General features: G+C 44.1%; 1 protein-coding gene and 1 long non-coding RNA gene across 4 annotated transcripts in view; one reads left to right on the top strand and one right to left on the bottom strand.

Moving 5' to 3' along the window:
• The window catches only part of pea15 (proliferation and apoptosis adaptor protein 15), a 57,350-nt gene that overhangs the window by 11,551 nt on the left and 25,894 nt on the right, over positions 1-19,905 (bottom strand). For 2 of the 3 annotated variants that reach the window (XR_015939767.1, XM_088637764.1), the window contains exon 2: positions 571-745. Coding sequence is in view for 2 of the 3 variants with exons in the window: in XM_088637764.1 (XP_088493890.1) it covers positions 571-742 (172 nt within the window). In the remaining variant the exon portion in view is untranslated. Of the gene's footprint in view, positions 1-570; positions 746-1,987; positions 2,165-19,905 lie in introns of those variants that run through there. The other variant, XM_088637765.1, reaches the window with a different exon arrangement.
• LOC148660024 (uncharacterized) lies at positions 6,286-18,050 on the top strand. The gene is made up of 2 exons (XR_015939774.1): positions 6,286-6,651; positions 17,763-18,050. It is a non-coding gene; the product is annotated as an uncharacterized LOC148660024 (long non-coding RNA).

Genomic DNA, 19,905 nt, shown 5'->3' with positions numbered 1-19,905 from the left:
CTGATTCAGATGTTGCTTTTGAGATTTTGCTTTTGTTTGTAAGACACAGCTGTGTAGAGGGATCAGCCCAAGAGACACTCATGTTTACCTTCAGTTCTTATTTCAGCCATTCATTTTCTATCTGCTTTTTCCCACTTCCGCTGGAGCCTATCCCAGCCAGCGACGGGCACAAGGCGGGATACATCCTCAATGGGATACCAGTCAATCAGAGGACACACACAGCCACACACCTGCTCAAACTCATACGAAGGCCAATTTTCCCAAAAGTCAACTAAGCTGCCAGCATCTCATTGGACTGTAGGATCATCCGGTGGAAACTCACTCAAACATTTGGGAGAACATGCAAACTCCACACAGATAGCACCCCAAGAATTGAACCTAGAGGTCCAGCCCTGTGGGGCAACCATGCTGCCCCTTAAAGGTAATTACTTGCTCAAATTAGGCTACATTGGACCCTGATTCTAATGCTCAGTTAATATGTTGATTTTCCAATTAGACACAAGTCTGATAGTGTCCTGCACCTAGTGGTGTGCCCACAATGTGACAAAGCAGTGTCCTGCTCTTCCCTACCCTGTGCCAGCTTGTCGTTCTTCTCCAGGTAGTTGAACCACTCTTTGGAGGAGGTGATGTTGGTGCTCTGGTCCTCAGGGATGTCCTCCTTGCAGGCAGACTTCAGCTGCTCCAGGTCCTCGTTGGTGATGTTCTCAGAGAGGTCGCTGAGCAGAGAGCTGTACTCTGACATGGTCTGGCCAGCAGAGGGAGACAGGGGCAAAGAAAAACTGTAAAACAGATGATCTGTTGCTGGAATAACTAAGGCAAATCTGCGCTCCAAACAAGCCTTTAAGTATAGAATTCAGCTGTAGGATTGTTTAAGTAATGATGAGTCAGTTAAAGGGTTTTGATCAGCTAAATTCCACGAGTCTCAATTCTGCATGAATGTTTACTGCTTATCTGATGTTATTGTCAGTGCATGCTGCTTTATGATCGGAATTTGGAAACCGTTTTGTAAACCTTCGCTCATTCTTTCATGTAAACGCAAAATAATTCTTTCAAAAATCCAGACCATGCTAAAATTCTGAGTTTTCATCTCATAGGCTCATATTTTTCCTCAAATGAGTCGCCAGCAAACAGTAATTACATTCTGCTGCCAGCAGGTGGAACCCTTTCCCAAGAAAGGACTCCTACAGATGCACTTAGCGTTGCTGGCCTTGGAATAATGTATCATAACGCCAGAACAAAACCGGGAGACTCTGTACATTGTAAATACCAGGACAAGAGACCTTGAAAACCGTCAGGATGGCCCTTCTTTCAATATAATTAACAAAGCTCCACCAACCCGCATTTTGTTCTCGGCTTGGTAACAAACATAACAGCTGCGTGTGACAGCGCTTCAACTAAGTGAACTGGAAACAAACCTTGAATGCTGTTCATTTATTTTATTCCATTTCACGGAATTCAAATTTAAGGTCACGGGAAAGCAAGAGTCTACATGCAAGCAGAAAGCAGCAGGTGTAAGGTAGGATACACCCTGGAAGGGACGCCAGTCCATCGCAGGGCAGACACGCATACACGCCAGTTCCATTTAAATCTGATCTGCGATTGACAAAGTCACCTTTCGAATGGTTCAGTCGCACCTGGTCTGTGCAACCCGTTAATTACTGGCGTAACTGAAATCTCTTCCAAGGACCAAGACAGTACAGTAAGTGCTGGTCACGCGAAACAACATGAATGATTTTATCAAGAGCTAAAAAGAAAAACACGACGTCACGGATCGGAGGGGTTCAACTTTGTCACGAACGGACACAAAATTATCGGCGTGCTTTGAAAATGAATGAAAAACGTGGCTGAAATGTACAAGGTGATCGCGCTCGTCCCGAGCTGTGCATAAGAAGAAGAGCGTATTATTTACGGCCCTCAGCTAGGCCTGCTGACCCCAGTTCACGACCGATCGCCCCTGTCCTCGCTCACAAAGCACAAACAGTCTTACTGTTCGCCGTGTCCCCCGACCCCCCTCCTCCAAGGCTTCAGCGCGCTGTCTGGCGGTGACTGCCGGCCGCGTGCTGGGCACAGCCTTGCTGTCCTGTCTGACTCACTCGTCTGCCGGCCGTGACTGAACTGAAAATCGACCCCGGGCGGGCGAACTCAAACGGGGTCTTCCATGCCGGCAGACAAAAAGGCTAAGGACTATTTCCTTTCCCATGGTGGAACCAACATGTTATTTTTTTATGGTGGTGGCTTTGTGCGCCTTAAAAGAGACAAATACCTCTTTCTAAAAGCAACGAAATTCGCCTGCGACTGGACTATTACAGCAGGGCGTCCCAGATAAGAATCCTGCACATCATGTGGATATTTGGGGGTGGTCGTAGAGGGGAGTGTGACAACCATAGAAGAGCTACTTCTTGTTTTTTTAAAAAAAAAACAGGATTACGTGCACAACGACAGACTGGCATCATATTAATATAATCGTGATATATGTATAAAAAAATATAATATAGCGTAGTAAAACAATTGTTTGCCCAGTAAAGTCCAAATGTACTGTAGGTGGAAGATACAGCGCATTCAAACTAGAAGAAAAAAAAGTTCAAAGCATAGTTACAGACTGTAGGAGCAGAGGCGTGCAATAGTGAAAAACGTTTTAGGACGAATACAGAAACGCAGCTCTGTGTAACGCGTGAGGGAGCGCTGCTCCACTGTGAGTACGACCCGTGACTGGAGATTCGTGTGTTAGAAGCCCATATGGGGCACATCTCTCATACCCATGAAGCAATATTTCACTCACGTTTGTTTCACACCAGTTTGTGTTTCACACTGTTTGTTTCAAACAGTGTATGAACAGCCCCACACGTAAGTCGCTTTGTACAGTATATAAAAAAACAGGTAGTAATAAAATAACTGCCAGGAGCTTAGATGAAAGCACTTAGAGACGTGATCTAATTTGATATAATACAGTTATTAAAATGGAATGGCGCCCTCTTTTACTCTAGTGTAGCGTGACCCACTCGAAAGCGCTCGGATTGAGTCCATCGCGAAGAGGAGCCCAATTCAGAAAATAAAGAAAATAAGGCCGTTGCACCATAACAACGAGCAATGCCCTCGGAAACGGAAAAGTGGCATCAAAACCGTATAAAAGAGTATAAAAGGCAATTAACACATCTCGAGAAACCTTAAAGCTACTAGTTTTTTTAAAAAATACACGTTATCTCAAAATAGGCAACCTGATTCTTAGCTAGAGCCGGAGCAGGAGTGTCCCAATAAGACCGGGGGCTGTTGAGGCAGCGCAGTGTTGACGCGGCTGTGAGCAGTGAATACTGTATATAAACGTAAATCGTGTTTCTCACACCATTAATTTGTCAGTAGGTGTGAGCAGAACGTACCAAAGAGCCACATGCTTTTTTTTTCTGAGCAGCTGGCGAGTGTAAGTGGCTTTTTGTCCGCGCGTTTTTAGTTCACAGTGGCCTGCGAACGCGCCTCCGCCTACGCGCTGCTCTGCTTTCCAAGAAAAAGCAGAGTACAACTCTGTGTAACACATCAAAACTGCTTCCTCCATACATATAAAAACACACTCTGTACGCTTTATCGTTACACATCTTTTTCCTCACCTGTTGTACAATCATTATTAAAATTACTAACGCTAATTGCATTTACATGCGGTGAAGGCGGGCTCCCAAGGGGGTGCGGTGGCTCTGTGGCTCAGGATCTGCGCCTGTGGCTAGAAGATTGCCGGTTCGTATCCCGTGGCCAGCAGAGGAATCCTACTCCCTTGGGCCTCTGAGCAAGGCCCTTAACCCCGACTGCCCCGGGGGTGCTGTATAAATGGCTGACCCTGTGCTCTGACCCCAATCTTCTCTCCCTGTCTGTGTGTCTCATGGAGAGTAAGCTGGGGTATGTGAAAAAGACAAACTTCTAATACATGAAATTGTATAGGGCCAATAAAGTGATCTTATCTTTACAGTATATACTGTATTTTTTATCTCGAAGAATACCGAGCACTTTACAATTTAAACCGATCCTTTAATAGTGAGGTAGTCGGGACCTCGGTTCTACTTCTTACTCTGCCCTCCTGATGCTCTTTCTAGTGCACAGTATCCCCGGTGAAACTTTGATTTAAAGTTTTTAGATACAGAGAAGAGGGTGGTACGCTGGCGCAGTGGATAGGATTGCTGCCTCACAGCGCTGGGCATGTGTCCAGTCCCGTTCCTGGGGGGCAGGCATTTCTGCAGGTCTCCTAAGTCTTAAGAGCTGGAAGAAGTCGCTAAATTGATCTTAATATTAATTGTAATGGCACCATCTATATCACCCTCTACCTTAACATAAAGATTTGATCGCAAAATGGCTGCTCGACCCTGCAGATGGAGTATCTGCATTCTTTGACAGAGCAGGACTGGTCATAATGTGTACTGTAGCTGTTGAGATTGAAACAAAACTCTACAAACTCTGGGCGCCCTGGGTGGTTAGTAGTGCTACCTCACAGCGGTGGGGCTCCGGGTTCAATCCTGGTTCTGGGGTGCTATCTGTGTGGAGTTTGTATGTTCTTCCACTGTTTGTATGGGTTTCCTCTGGGTGCTCCTGTTTCCTCCCATTATCTAAATATATACTGGTATATAAGAACTAACTTCTTGGAAAATCGGTCCTGGTGTGAATGTGTGTGGTTGTGTCTGTTTGTCCTACAATGGACTGGTGTCCTATCCAGGGTGTACCCTGCCTTGTGCCCATTGCTGGCTAGCATAGGCTCTGGCTCCCCTGAGACCCTGAACTGGAAAAAGTGGTTAGAAAACTGAATGAATATACACAATCTCTCCAGAGCCTACATGCATTTTGAATAATACTAACACCCCCACATAAATAGGACACATTTCCCATTGGAAATGAAAATTTGTGATCGATTGTTTTCTAATCGCCTATAGGTTATGTAATGCCTTTCACGGATAATAACTAAACATCACATAATGAATCAGTAAAGAAGAATCGGAGGTGGTCAAAACTCACGCGTAATTATATTGCTGGCTATTTAATCCGTTTGCGAGTCTAATACTGTACATCAACGGAACTACACACAGCGCGCACCGGTGATAACCCTTTAGATCACCGTAGGGAATTGGGTCCGTTTTGTTGTTGTTGTGGAAAAATAAACCCAGAAATCGTCTACGGTAAACTGAATGGGAAGAAAGGATCTAGTCAGAATGATTAACTAGTGCGGTGACTAATGTAATAATAACAGCGTCTGAGCTGTAAGCGCTGGGCTGTCAAAACACAGAACAGAGCAATAAACGTGGACGTCAGAAGGACGAACGCAGCGCCTGAGCTGGTACAATCCCTCGCCGTCGCTCTTTGCTCTTCTCTGCGCCCACTCCATGAACCCAGCGTTGCGTCCTTCCAACACATCCTCATTTCAAAATGTAGTGTCCAATGCCAGCGGTACGCTCTGTCTCTTAGGCCCGGAAATATAAACTTTTAGTTCATTTTCACTAGCGTGAGCGCGTTTTTACGCGGCGATTGTTAGCCTTATTACCCAGTATTTAGCGTCTCGGTGTTACCGCGTGCAACGTGTTGGTTTCTTGGCGTTTGCTTTCTTCTGCGCTAGAACAATGTACTGTATGTCACCAAGTCCCTTCCTGTCAGGGCCTGTGTTTTATCCGTGCCGTGTCTTCCATTAAAAATACTAGAAAGGCTGTTAGTCACAGTCGAGTTCCGCTGTTTTCCTACTGTGCAGTTTGCGTGTTATTATGATGTGCAGTAAGTGACCAAACTAACGGTGAGCACTACGTGTTTTTTTAAAGCTCTCATCGTGCGACGTGTGCCGTGCAATTTTGAAATCTCCATTATTTTGTATCATGACTCAGGGGATCCCCTTTAATTGACCAGGTGTCATTAAAGAAGCCTTCATCCAAAAATTAAGAGAGAAGTCTGGTCTGAGAAACACGACAGATTGTAAACGAAATATACCTGGTGTATGATTGGCCGATTCTAAATTTAAAGTCATATGAACTGCCAGGAAATGCTGAAAATGAAGGGATCTAAGTGCAACGCGCCTGTTTTGTACAATGAAATTAGTAGCCGTGACCTCTCAAACCTGCAGCCAGTGAGATATACATGGTATGATAGATGTGGCAGAAAGAGGAGACTGATGTGTGACCCCTGCAGGAAGGCGACAGGAATGCAGTTTGGCAGTGAAGACATCATATGGGGCTCTTACAATTCCACACCGCCCAAGACCTGCATGCTAGCAGTGCTGGGAGCCCCCGTTCCCTTTCATTTCCCGTTGTAAGCCCCGCCCGTTACTTTAAATCCATTCATTGATGTTTGTTCTGCCTTTTTATGTGGCGACACTCTCCAAGCGCATTAGCGGATCTGGCGAACGCACCGCCTGTTTAGAATGCACTTCAAGCGACCGGATCAGGTATCCATTCGGCTCTCTTCCCGACATGGGCACGGGACGAGGGTTTTTACAGAAGACAAAAAACAATCCGTCAGAAGGTCTTCCCGCAAACGCACAACCACGAACGCCTCTTGCGCCGGCGGGCTGTCAGCTTTATTTTCCCATTCACAAGATGGAAGGCAAGATGAGAGAGAGAGAGAGACGACTCTGAAGGCATGAATATTGCATCGTCATCCACATGTCAGATGGCTGAGGGAGCTCTGCTCTCCAGGGGGGTGAGTAATGGAAACTGCAGGTGTGGAGCGCCTGACTGCAGGCCTTGCGCTGAAAGATCACTCCATTATAAAGTTGTGCTTGTGTATTTGGGCGCAGCCTATGGATTTTATAAGGCATCTCTAAAATTACATCCCTTTTGTCTGTGTGACTTTTATTTCATGAATAACTGAAGAAACGACCAGCGCAGTTCTGAAAAGAGAAGCACAGATAGATAGATACACGAGGATTAACAACACATTAACTGTATTCTGCCCCCTCTTTGGGGAGATAAGGTCCCCAGTGCTTGTGTTGGCGACTACAGCATGTAGATAGAGGGAGAGATGAACTGAGGAGCTGACAGACAGATCAAGGCAGACTTAGATACACATAAAGACAGATAGAGATGGATTATAGGGACATGAATATTAATGAGCTTTTGCTGGTGCACAACACTGAGGGGTGGGAGTAAAGAAACATCCATTCCTGCCTTTTGCAAATATAAAGTCAATGTTAACAGACATAGATAGTGTAATGACCTTATTAGGGTTCATCAGCTAAATTTGACCAGGGCAGCAAGTGCATATTCATACTATTCAATATTCATTTCAATACTGTAGGTCACTCATAGTGACTGTGTGCTCCTAAAATACATCACAAACCTGCGAGGTGTTACACACATACTGTAAATATATACACGGAAAGACAAAACCTCAGAGACCACAGAAATCACATCATAAGGGTTCGTCTGCTGTGCCATTTGAAACACATTCATGGATGAGTTAGAACGACAGCAATCCGATGAGCTTGGAAAAACAGCAAACATTTGTTTCATCTTCCCCGTTGGTGTTGTTTCAGGCGAAATTGACACAGTGATTGCGTGCAACTTGCCGGGGCGAAATATGATTCATTGAAGCTGATTAAGTGGTGCATACGCACGGGAGATTCATTAAAGAGCAACACATCACACTTCCTGCGATCCGGCGTTTACAGGGGAACGGGGTGACATCACGGCAAGCGAGACGTTGCAGCGGTGTGAAACGAAGTATAAACAGTGATCCCGCCGAGCGAATCAGCCTGGCCCTACCGAACACGGGCCAGAAATAATCCCCCGTCGCAGCCAAACCGAGAGAACTTATCTGGCTGCACCCATTTTTGCTGCTTTTAGCACCACATTGCTGGCTTTCACTATTTTTTGCTTTTATTAAGGTTTTTGAAATTGATCAATTTTTACTGAATTCGGGCAGACCGTTCCTTGTATTAAACGCAACTATGAATGCTTTTACGTAACTGAAAAAAACAAATCTTAAAAACTGATTTACCCTGCGTAAAATGATCATGCAATAGGACAAGGAAGACGCTGCTTGTAAGTTCACATTCATTTTATTTCACTTACAGTATCTAGCACTTGCGGACTTATTTCTAGTTTCACACCCGATCTTCTTTTCTCGTGAGAGCTTTCTTTCTTTGTGCTCACAGAGGATGTGCTGACTTTCACATGACATGACGATGTGCGGAGCTTGTCTTAAAGGACGAAGCTGAGATAATTCTTTTTTGCGACCTTGACAGACAGTGGACTTTTACATATCACAGCTTTATAGCATCGGTTTAATGGCATATGCTGTAGACAATCGTCACTCAGGCTGGATGTCACCTGACCTGCAATTATTTCTTAATGAAAGTCTCTCACATAACGCACATGTATCCATCCATTTATATTCAGCACATGGTCCCAGGGGAGCCGCAGCCTATCCCGGCAAGCAACAGGCTGGGTACGTCCTCAACAGAACGGCAGTCCATCACAGGACACACACATACTGTACACACACACTTACACCAGGGCCAGGAGACAGAGAACCCACCAGCATGTCTTTGTGGAAGGAAAGCAGAGCGCCTGGAGGAAACCCACACAAACACAGGGGAACATGCAAGCTCCACACAGATACTACCCCAGGTCCAGAATTGAACCGAGGGCCCCAGTGCTGTGAGGAAGCAATGCTAACCACTGCTCTACTGTGCTGCCCCATAAGGCATATATCCCTGTGAATTCTCAGGAGTTTTCTCACAGGGCTTGCATGGCTGATATGCGTGTCAATGTTCTCCTTGCTTGTCTGAGCTCAGCTGCAAAGCAGGTACTCTCAGAACATCAGGTCATCAGAAAGGCCGTTCATAAGGACAGACTATTTAGTGCAATTGCCAGTAAAGGTGGCAAAGACAACACATTCTCGTTGTCTGATATCTCCCTGCAAAGATATTTTTGAAGTCACCAATCAACCTGACCAGTATGTCTTAGGGATGTGGGAGGAAATCAGAGCCAGTGGTGCACAAAAAGGAAACGTGCAGACTCCACCAAGACATGCACTCCGAGCAGGAAGAGCACCCAGAACCCTGGAGCTGCAAGACAGTGAGTGGTGTAGACACCCTGCTGAAGCAACAGAAACTCAACCAGCTCGGGGGTCGGTTCTCATTTGGCCGACAGTGAAACGTCCTGGTGAGAGAGAAACTGTGTGCGTGGCAGAGCTGGGGTGGGGTGGGTGGGACCATGTATGGCTGTGCTCATCTGGCCTCATACAAATACATGCATGCCCACTGTGGGGCCCCTCTCGCGCACCGCGCTGACACACCTACCTGAGTCTATTCCTGCCTTTCTCACTTGGGTGGGGCGGATGTATCTCTAGTGTACCTCATGCCAGCAGCCATATCACCCCGCAACTCACAACTGACAACGCACTGAAGCTCAGCAGGTGTGAGCCTGGTCAGTACCTGGATGGGAGACTCCTGGGAAAGCTAAGGCTGCTGCTGGAAGAGGTGTTAGTGGGGCCAGCAGGGGGCGCTCACCCTGCAGTCTGTGTGGGTCCTAATGACCTAGTATAGTGACGGGGACACTTTACTGTAAAAAGGCATCGTCCTTCAGATGAGATGTAAAACCGCGGTCCTGAGTCTCTGTGGTCATTAAAAATCCCAGGGCGTTTCTCGGTAAGAGTAGGGGTGTTACCCCAGTGACCTGGCCAAATTTCCCCCTGGCCTTTACCTAATTATCCCCCTCTCTGAACTGGCTTCATTACTCTGCTCTCTTCCCCACTGAGAGCTGGTGTGTGGTGAGAGTACCGGAGCATCATCCAGGTGGGGCTGCACACTGGAGGGGAGTCCCCATTACCTGTAAAGCGCTTTGAGTGGATTGTCCAGAAAAGCGCTATATAAGTGTAAGCAATTATTAGAACATTTTCCACTTAGTGTGGAATATAATAATGGAAGTAACAGAACTCCAAGAGAGAACAGAGAAGGCAGATCAAAGGAAGAACAGACAAAGAGAGCCTGCCCACAGAAAGGGCTGGAAAGGTTCCTCCCCGGAGGGTGAGAATCAGGGCTCTCTAAACGCTCCAGCTCAGTAATTGGTGTCTGCACTTATCAATGAAGACGGCCCAACTGAGGTATTGTTAATCCCTCACCCCTGCAGCCCCGGCTGTTGTGATTTTATGATGAATTTCAGCTTTGCAATTACTCTACTGCAAATTTGCTTTGATGTCAGTTTAAATGAGGGCTCTCTGTTGAATAGGAAAACGCGCTCACAAAGAAGGGATGGGAATGAGTGTGGGGTGGCGCAGTTGGGAAAGTTTGAGAAAATCCGAGAGAACAGAGCAAAAGGATATAAAAGACGCCCCCCTCCCCAACACACACAACCACCTCCAAACTCCAACACATCATCTCTACCACCACTGCCAGAACTGCTACTCCCTCCTCCCACCCCACACACACCCAGGCTCAAAAAGCCCCCCCCCCCCCTTCTCTTTCTCACAGCTGACATCGCCATGGAAACCAGTCCCTTTTCATTTTCAGCAGGGAGACTGTCGCCTAGCAACAGAAGAGCGCACAAAAAAGGCATTGAGAAAAAAAAAATAGTGAACATGAAGAGTGATTGTAAGTTGGAGTGGGGAAGGTGTGTGCGAGTTGTGTGTGTGTGTGTTGGGAGTTTGCAATTAACAGTGTCTTACTGTGCTGTTAACTCTTTCCACAACAAGGACAGAAAAGGAACTCCTCAGGATAAAGTTGTTTGCTGTTCCGTTCCGTGTTAATGATTTACTCTGATAACCTAAAAGGGGCAGGGGAGGACAGGGGAGGATGTCCCAGTGTGCCCAACTACCCTGCATGAGTCTTTAGCCAAGCCAAAAAACAAATGCTGTACCATCAGATAAGGAGCACAGTAAGTGCAGGTTCAATAAGGGAAAGCAAACCAAAAGTGCAAACAAAAAAACATCAGGACACAACAACCAAACTACTATGCCACCAAGGCCAGGTTACCGCATATACTGTACTATAAGCCCCACTCCTGGTTCTCTCGATGGACAAGTGAACCTCCATTTAAAGGGGCAGGTTGACAAATTCTGTATCCTGACACAACATGGTGCAACAGACCAGCACAAAACAACATTGTGGATCCACAACAGGTAACACACAATAAAATCTAACCATACGTACATTACTGAAATAAGATGGCAACGTACTTATAAAAACTATATCAAAATGTCCTATAACAGGCCCCAGAGGACATGCAACAAAGGGGTATCAGACAATGAAAACCCTGAGGAACAGCTTGGAAAGCAATCACCACTTTCCATGAGGAGTCCACAACCCGTGAGAGGGCAGGCTATGAAATTGAATGGGAAGCAGATTGGGGATTGGAGGAATGGAGAAATTGTATACAAGCTGCACGAGACAGCCAAGGCCGCCACTGGTAATTAAATGGTCTCTTCCCAGGAAAGACCATTTAGGGAAGGAGGTTCAGTACTCAACAAGCTGCTAATTCCCTGGTGTCAGACCAAATGGCACCACGATCCCTTCATGCTTTTTTATGCACATTATAATTGTCACAAAAAAAAATAACTGGCTTGAAACTGCTCCTCGCCAAACTGCACAGGAAATCGCAGCTCTACCCAGAACACTCAGTTTCACAACAGAAGTGGTAGGTTGTTGTGTCAGCAGCAAGGAAGAGGTTAATTTATGGCGGGGAGTGGAAGGGGGGGGGGGAGGGTGTGGGGCGGGGGTTGTAGGGGTTAGCCGAATGTCAAAACCAGGCAAAAGCCGAACCACCGCTGTTATCAGTCACCATGGCAACAGCAGCAACGGAGATTAGAGGGAAAGAATCTCTCCTGACAGGGAATTGGGAAAACAGGCTTCGCTACAGCGCTTCTCTTCCTCCACCTCTCCAGGAGACAGCATTATCACGGAGGCTGAAAAACGGTAGCAGTCAATAAATGGGACTTCATTAAAGGACGACCGATTAGCTCGCATGTCTCCTTTAACTGGTAGCCTAACCAAGCATGTAAGCAGTGAGCGTTTCAAGCTGGGAAATAACTGACAGGCATGTAGGTGATATAAAAACATATCCCAGACGTTGCTAGACCAATTGACTGCATTTAATTGTATATATGCAGGAAAGCTGTCAAATAGTGTGTTTGAATTTTAGGTCGCATCGAGCTGCTTTAAAACCATTGAATTCAAGCCAGTGAAGCAGTTAAGAGGAAAACAGTGATGTAAGCTGAACTGTATTGTTTAATTTTAAATAGGAGTGGGAAAACAAGGAGTCCCAAATTTCAATGCTGCTACACAATCACTGCATTTTCAAAGCTCTTGACATGCAGCACGTTATCCAAGACTTTAAAGAGCCCATGGCTCTGTTTGGAAGAGTAGGAGTATGAAACCTGGTATTCTGGCATAGTTCCACTCTAGTCCTGAACAATTGGACCTCCAAACATTTCTCCTTTGAGCGGATATTGTGACCATTTTTCCTTCTTCTCCAACTGATCTGCTGTGTCCTAAGGGCTACTGGGCAACCAGGTGGGGACTGCACAGTGATGGATGCAGAGGGATCTCTTTATGTAAAGCACTTTAAAGTCCTATGGGTTGAGAAGCATTATATAGATGCAAAGCATTATTAATCTTATTAAAAGAAGAACCAGGAGGCAGAATGTGAATTTGTTTGTTTATCCCTATTCCTGAGCACACATTCCTGCTGACTGTCTTTTATTTTTGTAGAAATAAAAATCTTCCTTATCCCTGGTCTCTGAACCATCTTCCCTGCAAAGACTGTCACAACTTCCTGAGTGGAAACTTCATTGTCGTGACCTTGCCAGCTTCTGAAACTGCTTCAGTTCACAGTCATCTCTGGGCGGTGATCAAAACTTTAGCTCCATTCTATCTGTCTCTCCATCTCTATCGCGTTTCATCAGTCCCCTCCTCGGTCATTCAGCCACACTGTCTCTGACTAAGCAGCACTTTGTCAAAAGTACTGGAAATCAATGCTCGGCTTTTGAAATCAGCTGAAACGATAAAAAAAAGCCTGACAAGCTGAAGATGAACAGAATTATGTGGGATGGCTTTATGGCCTGGTTGTTACAAGCAGCTTCAGTTAGGGGCTAACAAGGTCGGAGACAGCCGAGTTACCTTGAGTCTTATCTTCCAGATAATGAACAATCCATAATGCAGTAACGCAACAACAATATCTTGTTGTGCAAAGAGACTAAACTATAACCCTAACCACCATTGTGAGATCCACTGAACTAGTAGATCTGTATTAAATGAGTAAATTGTGGGTCATTTTTTAGGAAACCCAAATGCAAGTCATTGCCGTACATCCTACAAACACATTTGCTTAACCAGTAGCTTTTGATAGAATCTTCATGCAATTCATAGCTGAAGTCCAGGAATAAACAAAGGTCAAACGTATTATCAACACTGATTTAAAAGTGCTGATGTGAGAGAACTGAAGGGGGCTTTGAAATAGGCAGTTTTAGGTAAACAACTCAAAGACTGTAAAGAAAACTGGCCTTTCCCAGCTTCAGATGCTCAGAGAAAAACATCCATCAAAACAGTTTCTGAGCTTTTGAAGTGTCTTGCCAGGTTGTGAGCAGTTCTGCTTATTGATTTGGGTCAGCAAAGGGGACATTACTTGTGTGCTGTTTTGCAAGTGTTCTTTAATCTTCCAGGTTCAATTACTGGCTATTCACATCTCAGAAAAGCCGTTTATTGAATTTAGTGGTGGTCTGCCAATGTTCCTCTGTGAGCACACTGAATCTACACTCACCAGCCTGAGCAGCAGTTCAGACCAGGGTGCAAACATTTTCATTCGCTTTGACAAAGCTTACGGAGGTTTTTGTTGTCCCCAGAATCTAATTAATATTTTTATCACTGCCAAAATTCTGGCAGTGCTTCAGAAAAGAAACGTGTTTGGATTTGCTGTTAGGGGTAATTTGAGGTAGAGAGGGGGTGCTTGCAGAAGGGGTTCAACTGAGATTGGTAACAGAGAAAACAAACCCCATCTGGAAAGGAACTTGGCTGTGAATGCATTTCACTAATAAGCAGCAATATCTTCTTCCCCTCAAGTTATGACTGTAAGGTAAACTGGGTTACTATGGAAGTTCCACAGAATCTCAAAAGGGGCACAATCTTTCCCAGAACATGCTTACAACATAGCCAACGTTCCTTGAGCAGGAGACATTTATGGAAATGCAGCAAAAGAAGATTATAGACTACAGTAGAAAACAATTTGTACCGGGAAACAGGAAACACTTTTTTTTACAATTTTAAATAAACAATGATTTATTTCTTCTGACGCAGCACATAAAAAAAAATCCAGGTACCATCCAGAAACATCCTGTGATCTTTCACAACTCCTCTGCTTGAGCAGCAGTGGTTAGGACTCTTGTCTTGTGACTGAAAGAGCATCGGTTCAAATCCCACCTGAGACATTGCTGTTGTAGCCCTTGAGTGAGATACTGCACCCAAATTGATTTACTGTAGGTAAAAAACCCAGCTGTGTGGATGGAAGTTCATTTGAATGAATGTCAGCCAAATAGATTAAGAGTTTAAGAAAGGTTACATATAAGAGGAGGCCATTTTGCCATCTGGCCTGTTTGGTCCTTAATAGTTAATTCATCCAAGGATCTTATCCAGATGCGTCTTGAAAGAGCTTTGTTGGCTTCAACACCATGGCTGTGGAGCTTTCCCACAGCCCTTTAGAGAGAGTCCTGGATGTGGAGGGGGGAGTTGTTAAGTTACCTTTGGGTAAAGAAGTGCCACCTGATTTTGGTTTTAACTGCACTTCCCTGCGGCTCTCACTTGTGTCCTCTGCTTCACGTTTCACTGTTCCTTCTGAACAAATCTGCTTGGCGTGGCTAGAATAATAATAATAATTGCTTACACTTATATAGCGCTTTTCTGGACACTCCACTCAAAGCGCTTTACAGGTAATGGGGACTCCCCTCCACCACCACCAATGTGTAGCATCCACCTGGATGATGCGACGGCAGCCATAGTGCGCCAGAACGCTCACCACACATCAGCTATCAGTGGGGAGGAGAGCAGAGTAATGTAGCCAATTCATAGAGGGGGATTATCAGGAGGCTGTGATTGGTAAAGACCAATGGGAAATTTGGCCAGGATGTCGGGATTACACCCCTGCTCTTCTCGAGAAACACCCTGGGACTTTTAATGACCACAGAGAGTCAGACCCTCGATTTTAGGTCTCATCCACAGGACGGTGTCCCTGTCACTATACTGGTGCATTAGGACCCACGCAGACCGCAGGGTGAGCGCCCCCTGCTGGCCCCATTAACAAGTCTTCCAGCAGCAGCCTTAGTTTTTCCTAGGAAGTCTCCCATCCAGGTACTGACCAGGCTCACACCTGCTGAGCTTCATTGGGCTGCCAGTTATGAGTTGTGGGGTGATAAAGCTGCTGGCTGACCTTTCTTTAAGGGCGATAAGGCTGCTAGCTGGCTTTTCTTTATAAGTTCTCAAAAGTCCAGGCTTTGCAAAAGGTCTTCATTACCTACGATATATGACTGTTCCATGAGTTTCAGCAGCTCCTTGACAGGTTCAGCAGAACATTACAGAAATATCACATTGTTCAAAGAGGTAATTTCAGCAACAATCGTAATAAAAACACAATCAATTTGTTCATATCTATAGTGTGACGAGCAAATGTTCAACACTCTCACTTGCCTGCAGTTTAATTTCGTGGGATCACAGCTAGTTGCAGATCATAATATATATTTTAAAAGCTCACTTCATAAACGTAATTATCCTGCAGGGCCCAGGGGAGTTTTATACAAGCCCACGTGAAACCTTTACCAGCAAGGACAGACGTTGCAGATAATGAAAGAATATCAAACTTGCAGCAAACTGTATTTGTGATACTCAAACAGAACATATTACAATTAATAAAAGGAGACAACCTTGGGCCCAATAAATGCTGCATGAAAATGATTGCAGATGACTATGTTATCCTGCCTCGTTTTGTTATAGCTGTGACAGATGCTACAAAACTACACAACTGTTTTTTAATGTATATGACTAAATTATTCCTACTGTAATTGTGCACCAATATAGTCTAGAAGACTGGCGTCTTGTGTTGCTCACTATCGTAAGTACCTCTATGTTTTCCGCACAAGCTGTACCTTTGAGGTAGATGCTTTACCCAAAAGACAACAGCAAGCCCATCTGTATAAATAAGTACCAACAGTTGTATTTATACACTTGAAAGGGATTATAACCTCAAGGCAAATAAATTAATAACAACTGCAGCAACAACTATCTATTTCATCCTTGTTGGCTAATTTGTGTAGTGTGATTAGAAGAAATGTTTTGTTTTTCTCAGTACAAAGACCCAGAATGTCACAGTTTTTTTTTTTACTCCATCTGGTGCTCCTTCGAAACTGTTTGGAGAGCTGCCATGCAGAGTGGGTTGGCTGGCACACATTTGCCCTCACGGTCCACTCCGCTCCAAGTCTGATCCGTTCTGGTTATTACTGGGAGCTCATCCGCCATGGGCTGGCCAATTCCAGAGGTCATTTCACAGATTGCTCAGTAATCGACGGTGAAAATCTCTTGGTTTTCTGAACAAAACACAGGAGTGAATGCATCATTGATTAAAGGTGGCACATATAGATTTATTTGTTTGGCTGTTGCTTTTATCCAGGATGATTTATATTTGAACCCATTTACACAGCTGAGTGTTTCACAGGAGCGATCTGACTGAAGTGTCTTGCTCAAGGGTACAATAACAGTATCTCTCACGCAACTTGAATGCACAACCTTTCAGTTCTGTGTACAGAACTCTTGTCACTGTTCCAAACTATTGCCCTTTGATTTTCCTTTGTTCACAAAAAACGTCGCTGCAATCAAGGTTTATTATATTGAATCGTGACATCAACAGTGAAAATAATGGCTTTTAGAACTGTCATTATTGCTCTCTTTCCCATTAATTCCAATTTCCACCATTCATGCTGCATTTGAAATTTATTTTTTGTACATGTCCTCTGGGCTTCTAAAGCTGAGCTCTTTGAGGTTAATTCTCAAACTTACTGATAACAGTGCAATTACAAAACACATAGACTTTAACAGCCCATAATTATAAAATTATTAAGTACAGAATACATGACTGTGGGTTTTTGAAAGGATTTTTTTTTTCAGAGCAAGCTTGTGTTTTGAGACCAATATGTGTGTGCGTGTCCAATCCTATTCTATAACTGCACTGGAAAGAAGAAAACCAAGCCTTTACATGTGCTGAACAGAACACTCAGTCTGATTTTTTATCTGAAATTAGTTTCATATTTAAGAAGTAAGACAGACAGAAATTTCACTAAGTATGTTTACTTACATGAATGCGGTTTTGTTTATACACGATTCTATCAAATTTACATTTGCACTTTTTAAACCTCTCATCTAACAATATTCTTTGGCCTAGGATGCCGCAGATTAAAGGTTTTAAAGGGTGCTGAGCAGAGACCTTGGCCAGTTGGATGCCACATTTACCTGTGACCATATTTACTTCGTCGTGTTTCTCAAGTGTCTTTGCTCACAAATGTCACACGGTAAAATGTTACAGTCGCAACTGGACTGCCAAAGCTTTGATGTTGCACTAGTTTTGTTGCCATATAGTCTGTATAGAGATAATACTTTATTAATCCCGTAGTGAAACTGATGTATGCAAGTGTTCCAAACATCTGAAGATGTCAGCTTTTTCTCTCACAAAACAAAGTCAAATTAAGAGAACTCGACAGGGCTTCAAAACACAAAAACGGTTCAATTTCTCTCTCCCCTCTCTCTCTCTCTTCCCCAATGGTTCATTCACGAGCAGCAGCCAAACCCAGTTACCATGGAAACCCAGCTGTGACTGGCCAGCCGGCTTACTTCCTGTGGTTGTTATGGAGACACTTCCTGCTCGGGCTGGGGCAGAGGAAAAAACAGCAGCTGGATTCACCATTGGAATTAGAACTCAGCTAATCCCCCCAGGTGCCGGCTGTCTTTCTCCTGGCATATCTCTGCCGACAGCCATGAGCCTGGCGCAAGGCACTTTCTACACTAAAAGCAGTCATTGCAGTATGAGATATTAAAGGTTAAAAATGAATGTCTTTAACCCTTAAAAGTCTTTTTCCATTCCCCTGTGTCTCTTTGAAACACAAACTGAAAAGTATATTTGGTTTCTTCAACATAACGTTTTACTATATTACATATTGCATATAACAGATTTTAAGAATTTGCAGCAGTTATAAACCACATGGTCCATCTTGTCCATCAATCCCTCTGTAATTAATAATACTGTGAAAAGCAATAGCATACAGTATGAACAGCTCCTTGAATTTAAAGAGGACATCTCTTACACTAAGTATGAACGTATGAAAGTAATGCATATAACAGCTTTCTGTTCTATGTAAGCTAAATTTGCATGTATCTAATAGAAAGTTATAAAAGTATAAATATACAGTAATTCACAGTTCCAATAAAAAAAAATCACAGCACAGTTTCCCTTAAGTGAACACATAATCTATTGAAAATGTTTTAAATACTGGATTTCACTTAAAAACCTATCTTTCATGACCCCTGTCCTTGAAAAGACTTAAAGGAATTAAGACCACATCTCAAATGTGCTGAATGGAGATGTCCTGTCTGGCGTGAAAAGCCACAGCATTTTTTTTTCTTTTTCCAAGAAGGTGGGCTTGTGGAGTCTGTTGAAAAAGTCTTTGCTCTACAGGAAAATTGAATTCCCACCGCAAAGATGAAAAAAAGAACACTTTCAAAAGTTTCCTTCCTGCATTTTATTCCAAAAAAGCACTGTTCCCTTTGAAAGACACATCAAGTCAGATTCTCCTAATGTTAGAACTCTCCTTTCAGTGGAAAAGAGCAGGACTACTGTATATTCAGGAAAAGTGTGAGTCAATAAGTCAGGGCACCACAATAGAGTACAGAACAGTGCAGCACATATTGTAGAGATATAAATTACATTCACGGTAATTGAGTCTCATCTGGAGACTCCAGATACAGTTTTCTTTCTTAGTCATAAAACCAAATAACAAAATATTGTGGTTTTCCTTTTTTTCAGTTTTGCAGTTTGATATTATTTTGTATTTGCTTTATGGTTTAATTTCATCCGCTGCTCTGTGGGATAAAGTAACATGTTGCAGATGTGCATTAGTCTACATTCAGAAATGAAGTTTTTAAACTGCTGCAAGGCCAAATATGTGCCCCAGTGCTAAGGCTGTCTTCCTCTTTGCTTTCTTCGGCCCCACCTCCCCACCCCACGTCCTCCTTCCTCCAGCCTCTGGAGACCAGAAGTTTTTTTTTTCCTCTCTCTCTCTGTCCTGCCACCACTGAAGCAAGAGATGTGTGCAAGACTCTGTGAATAATGCTGGGGAGGATGAGTTCTGGCAGCGCCTTCTCATTCATAATTTAAAGCACTTCAAAAATGCTGGACATAAAAAAGCTTCTTAAGAACAACTCATTGACACCCGTATTCTTGCATCTACGCAGTACACTCCTGCATTATACTGGTTAATTATTCATCTACTAATTCCGTATCTCTACACAGTGATTTTCATCCCAAAGAGTCACTTAAAGGCTTCACTTCTAGGACATGACCCTACCCTTCCTCCCCTGGAGTGGAGCAGCCACCTCTGGGTGACTCATGGCAGCCATCTTATGCCAGCTTTCCAGGATGGGTTTAAGGAAGAGTTCTAGGAAGGTCAGATTACACAAACTCAGGCTGAAAGCCCGAACACTGGGATTAACACCCCTGCTCTTATGAACATCATTAATAGCTTTGCTCTCAGTTTAATGTGTCATCCATAGAACAAGCTCCTCCTACACCACACTGCAGATACTGATTGGGAAATTCTGGTCTAGAGGGACGAGCACCACCTACTGGTTGACCAGCACGACTTTTCCTTGGAGGTCTTCCATTTCAGTACTGACCAGACCAGTCCTGCTTAGCTTCACAGAGATGA

The sequence above is a fragment of the Lepisosteus platostomus genome, chromosome 6 (genome assembly GCF_059453375.1).
Source record: "Lepisosteus platostomus isolate fLepPlt1 chromosome 6, fLepPlt1.hap1, whole genome shotgun sequence".
Lineage (NCBI taxonomy): Eukaryota > Metazoa > Chordata > Actinopteri > Semionotiformes > Lepisosteidae > Lepisosteus > Lepisosteus platostomus.
This window is presented reverse-complemented; position numbering and strand designations above follow the sequence as displayed.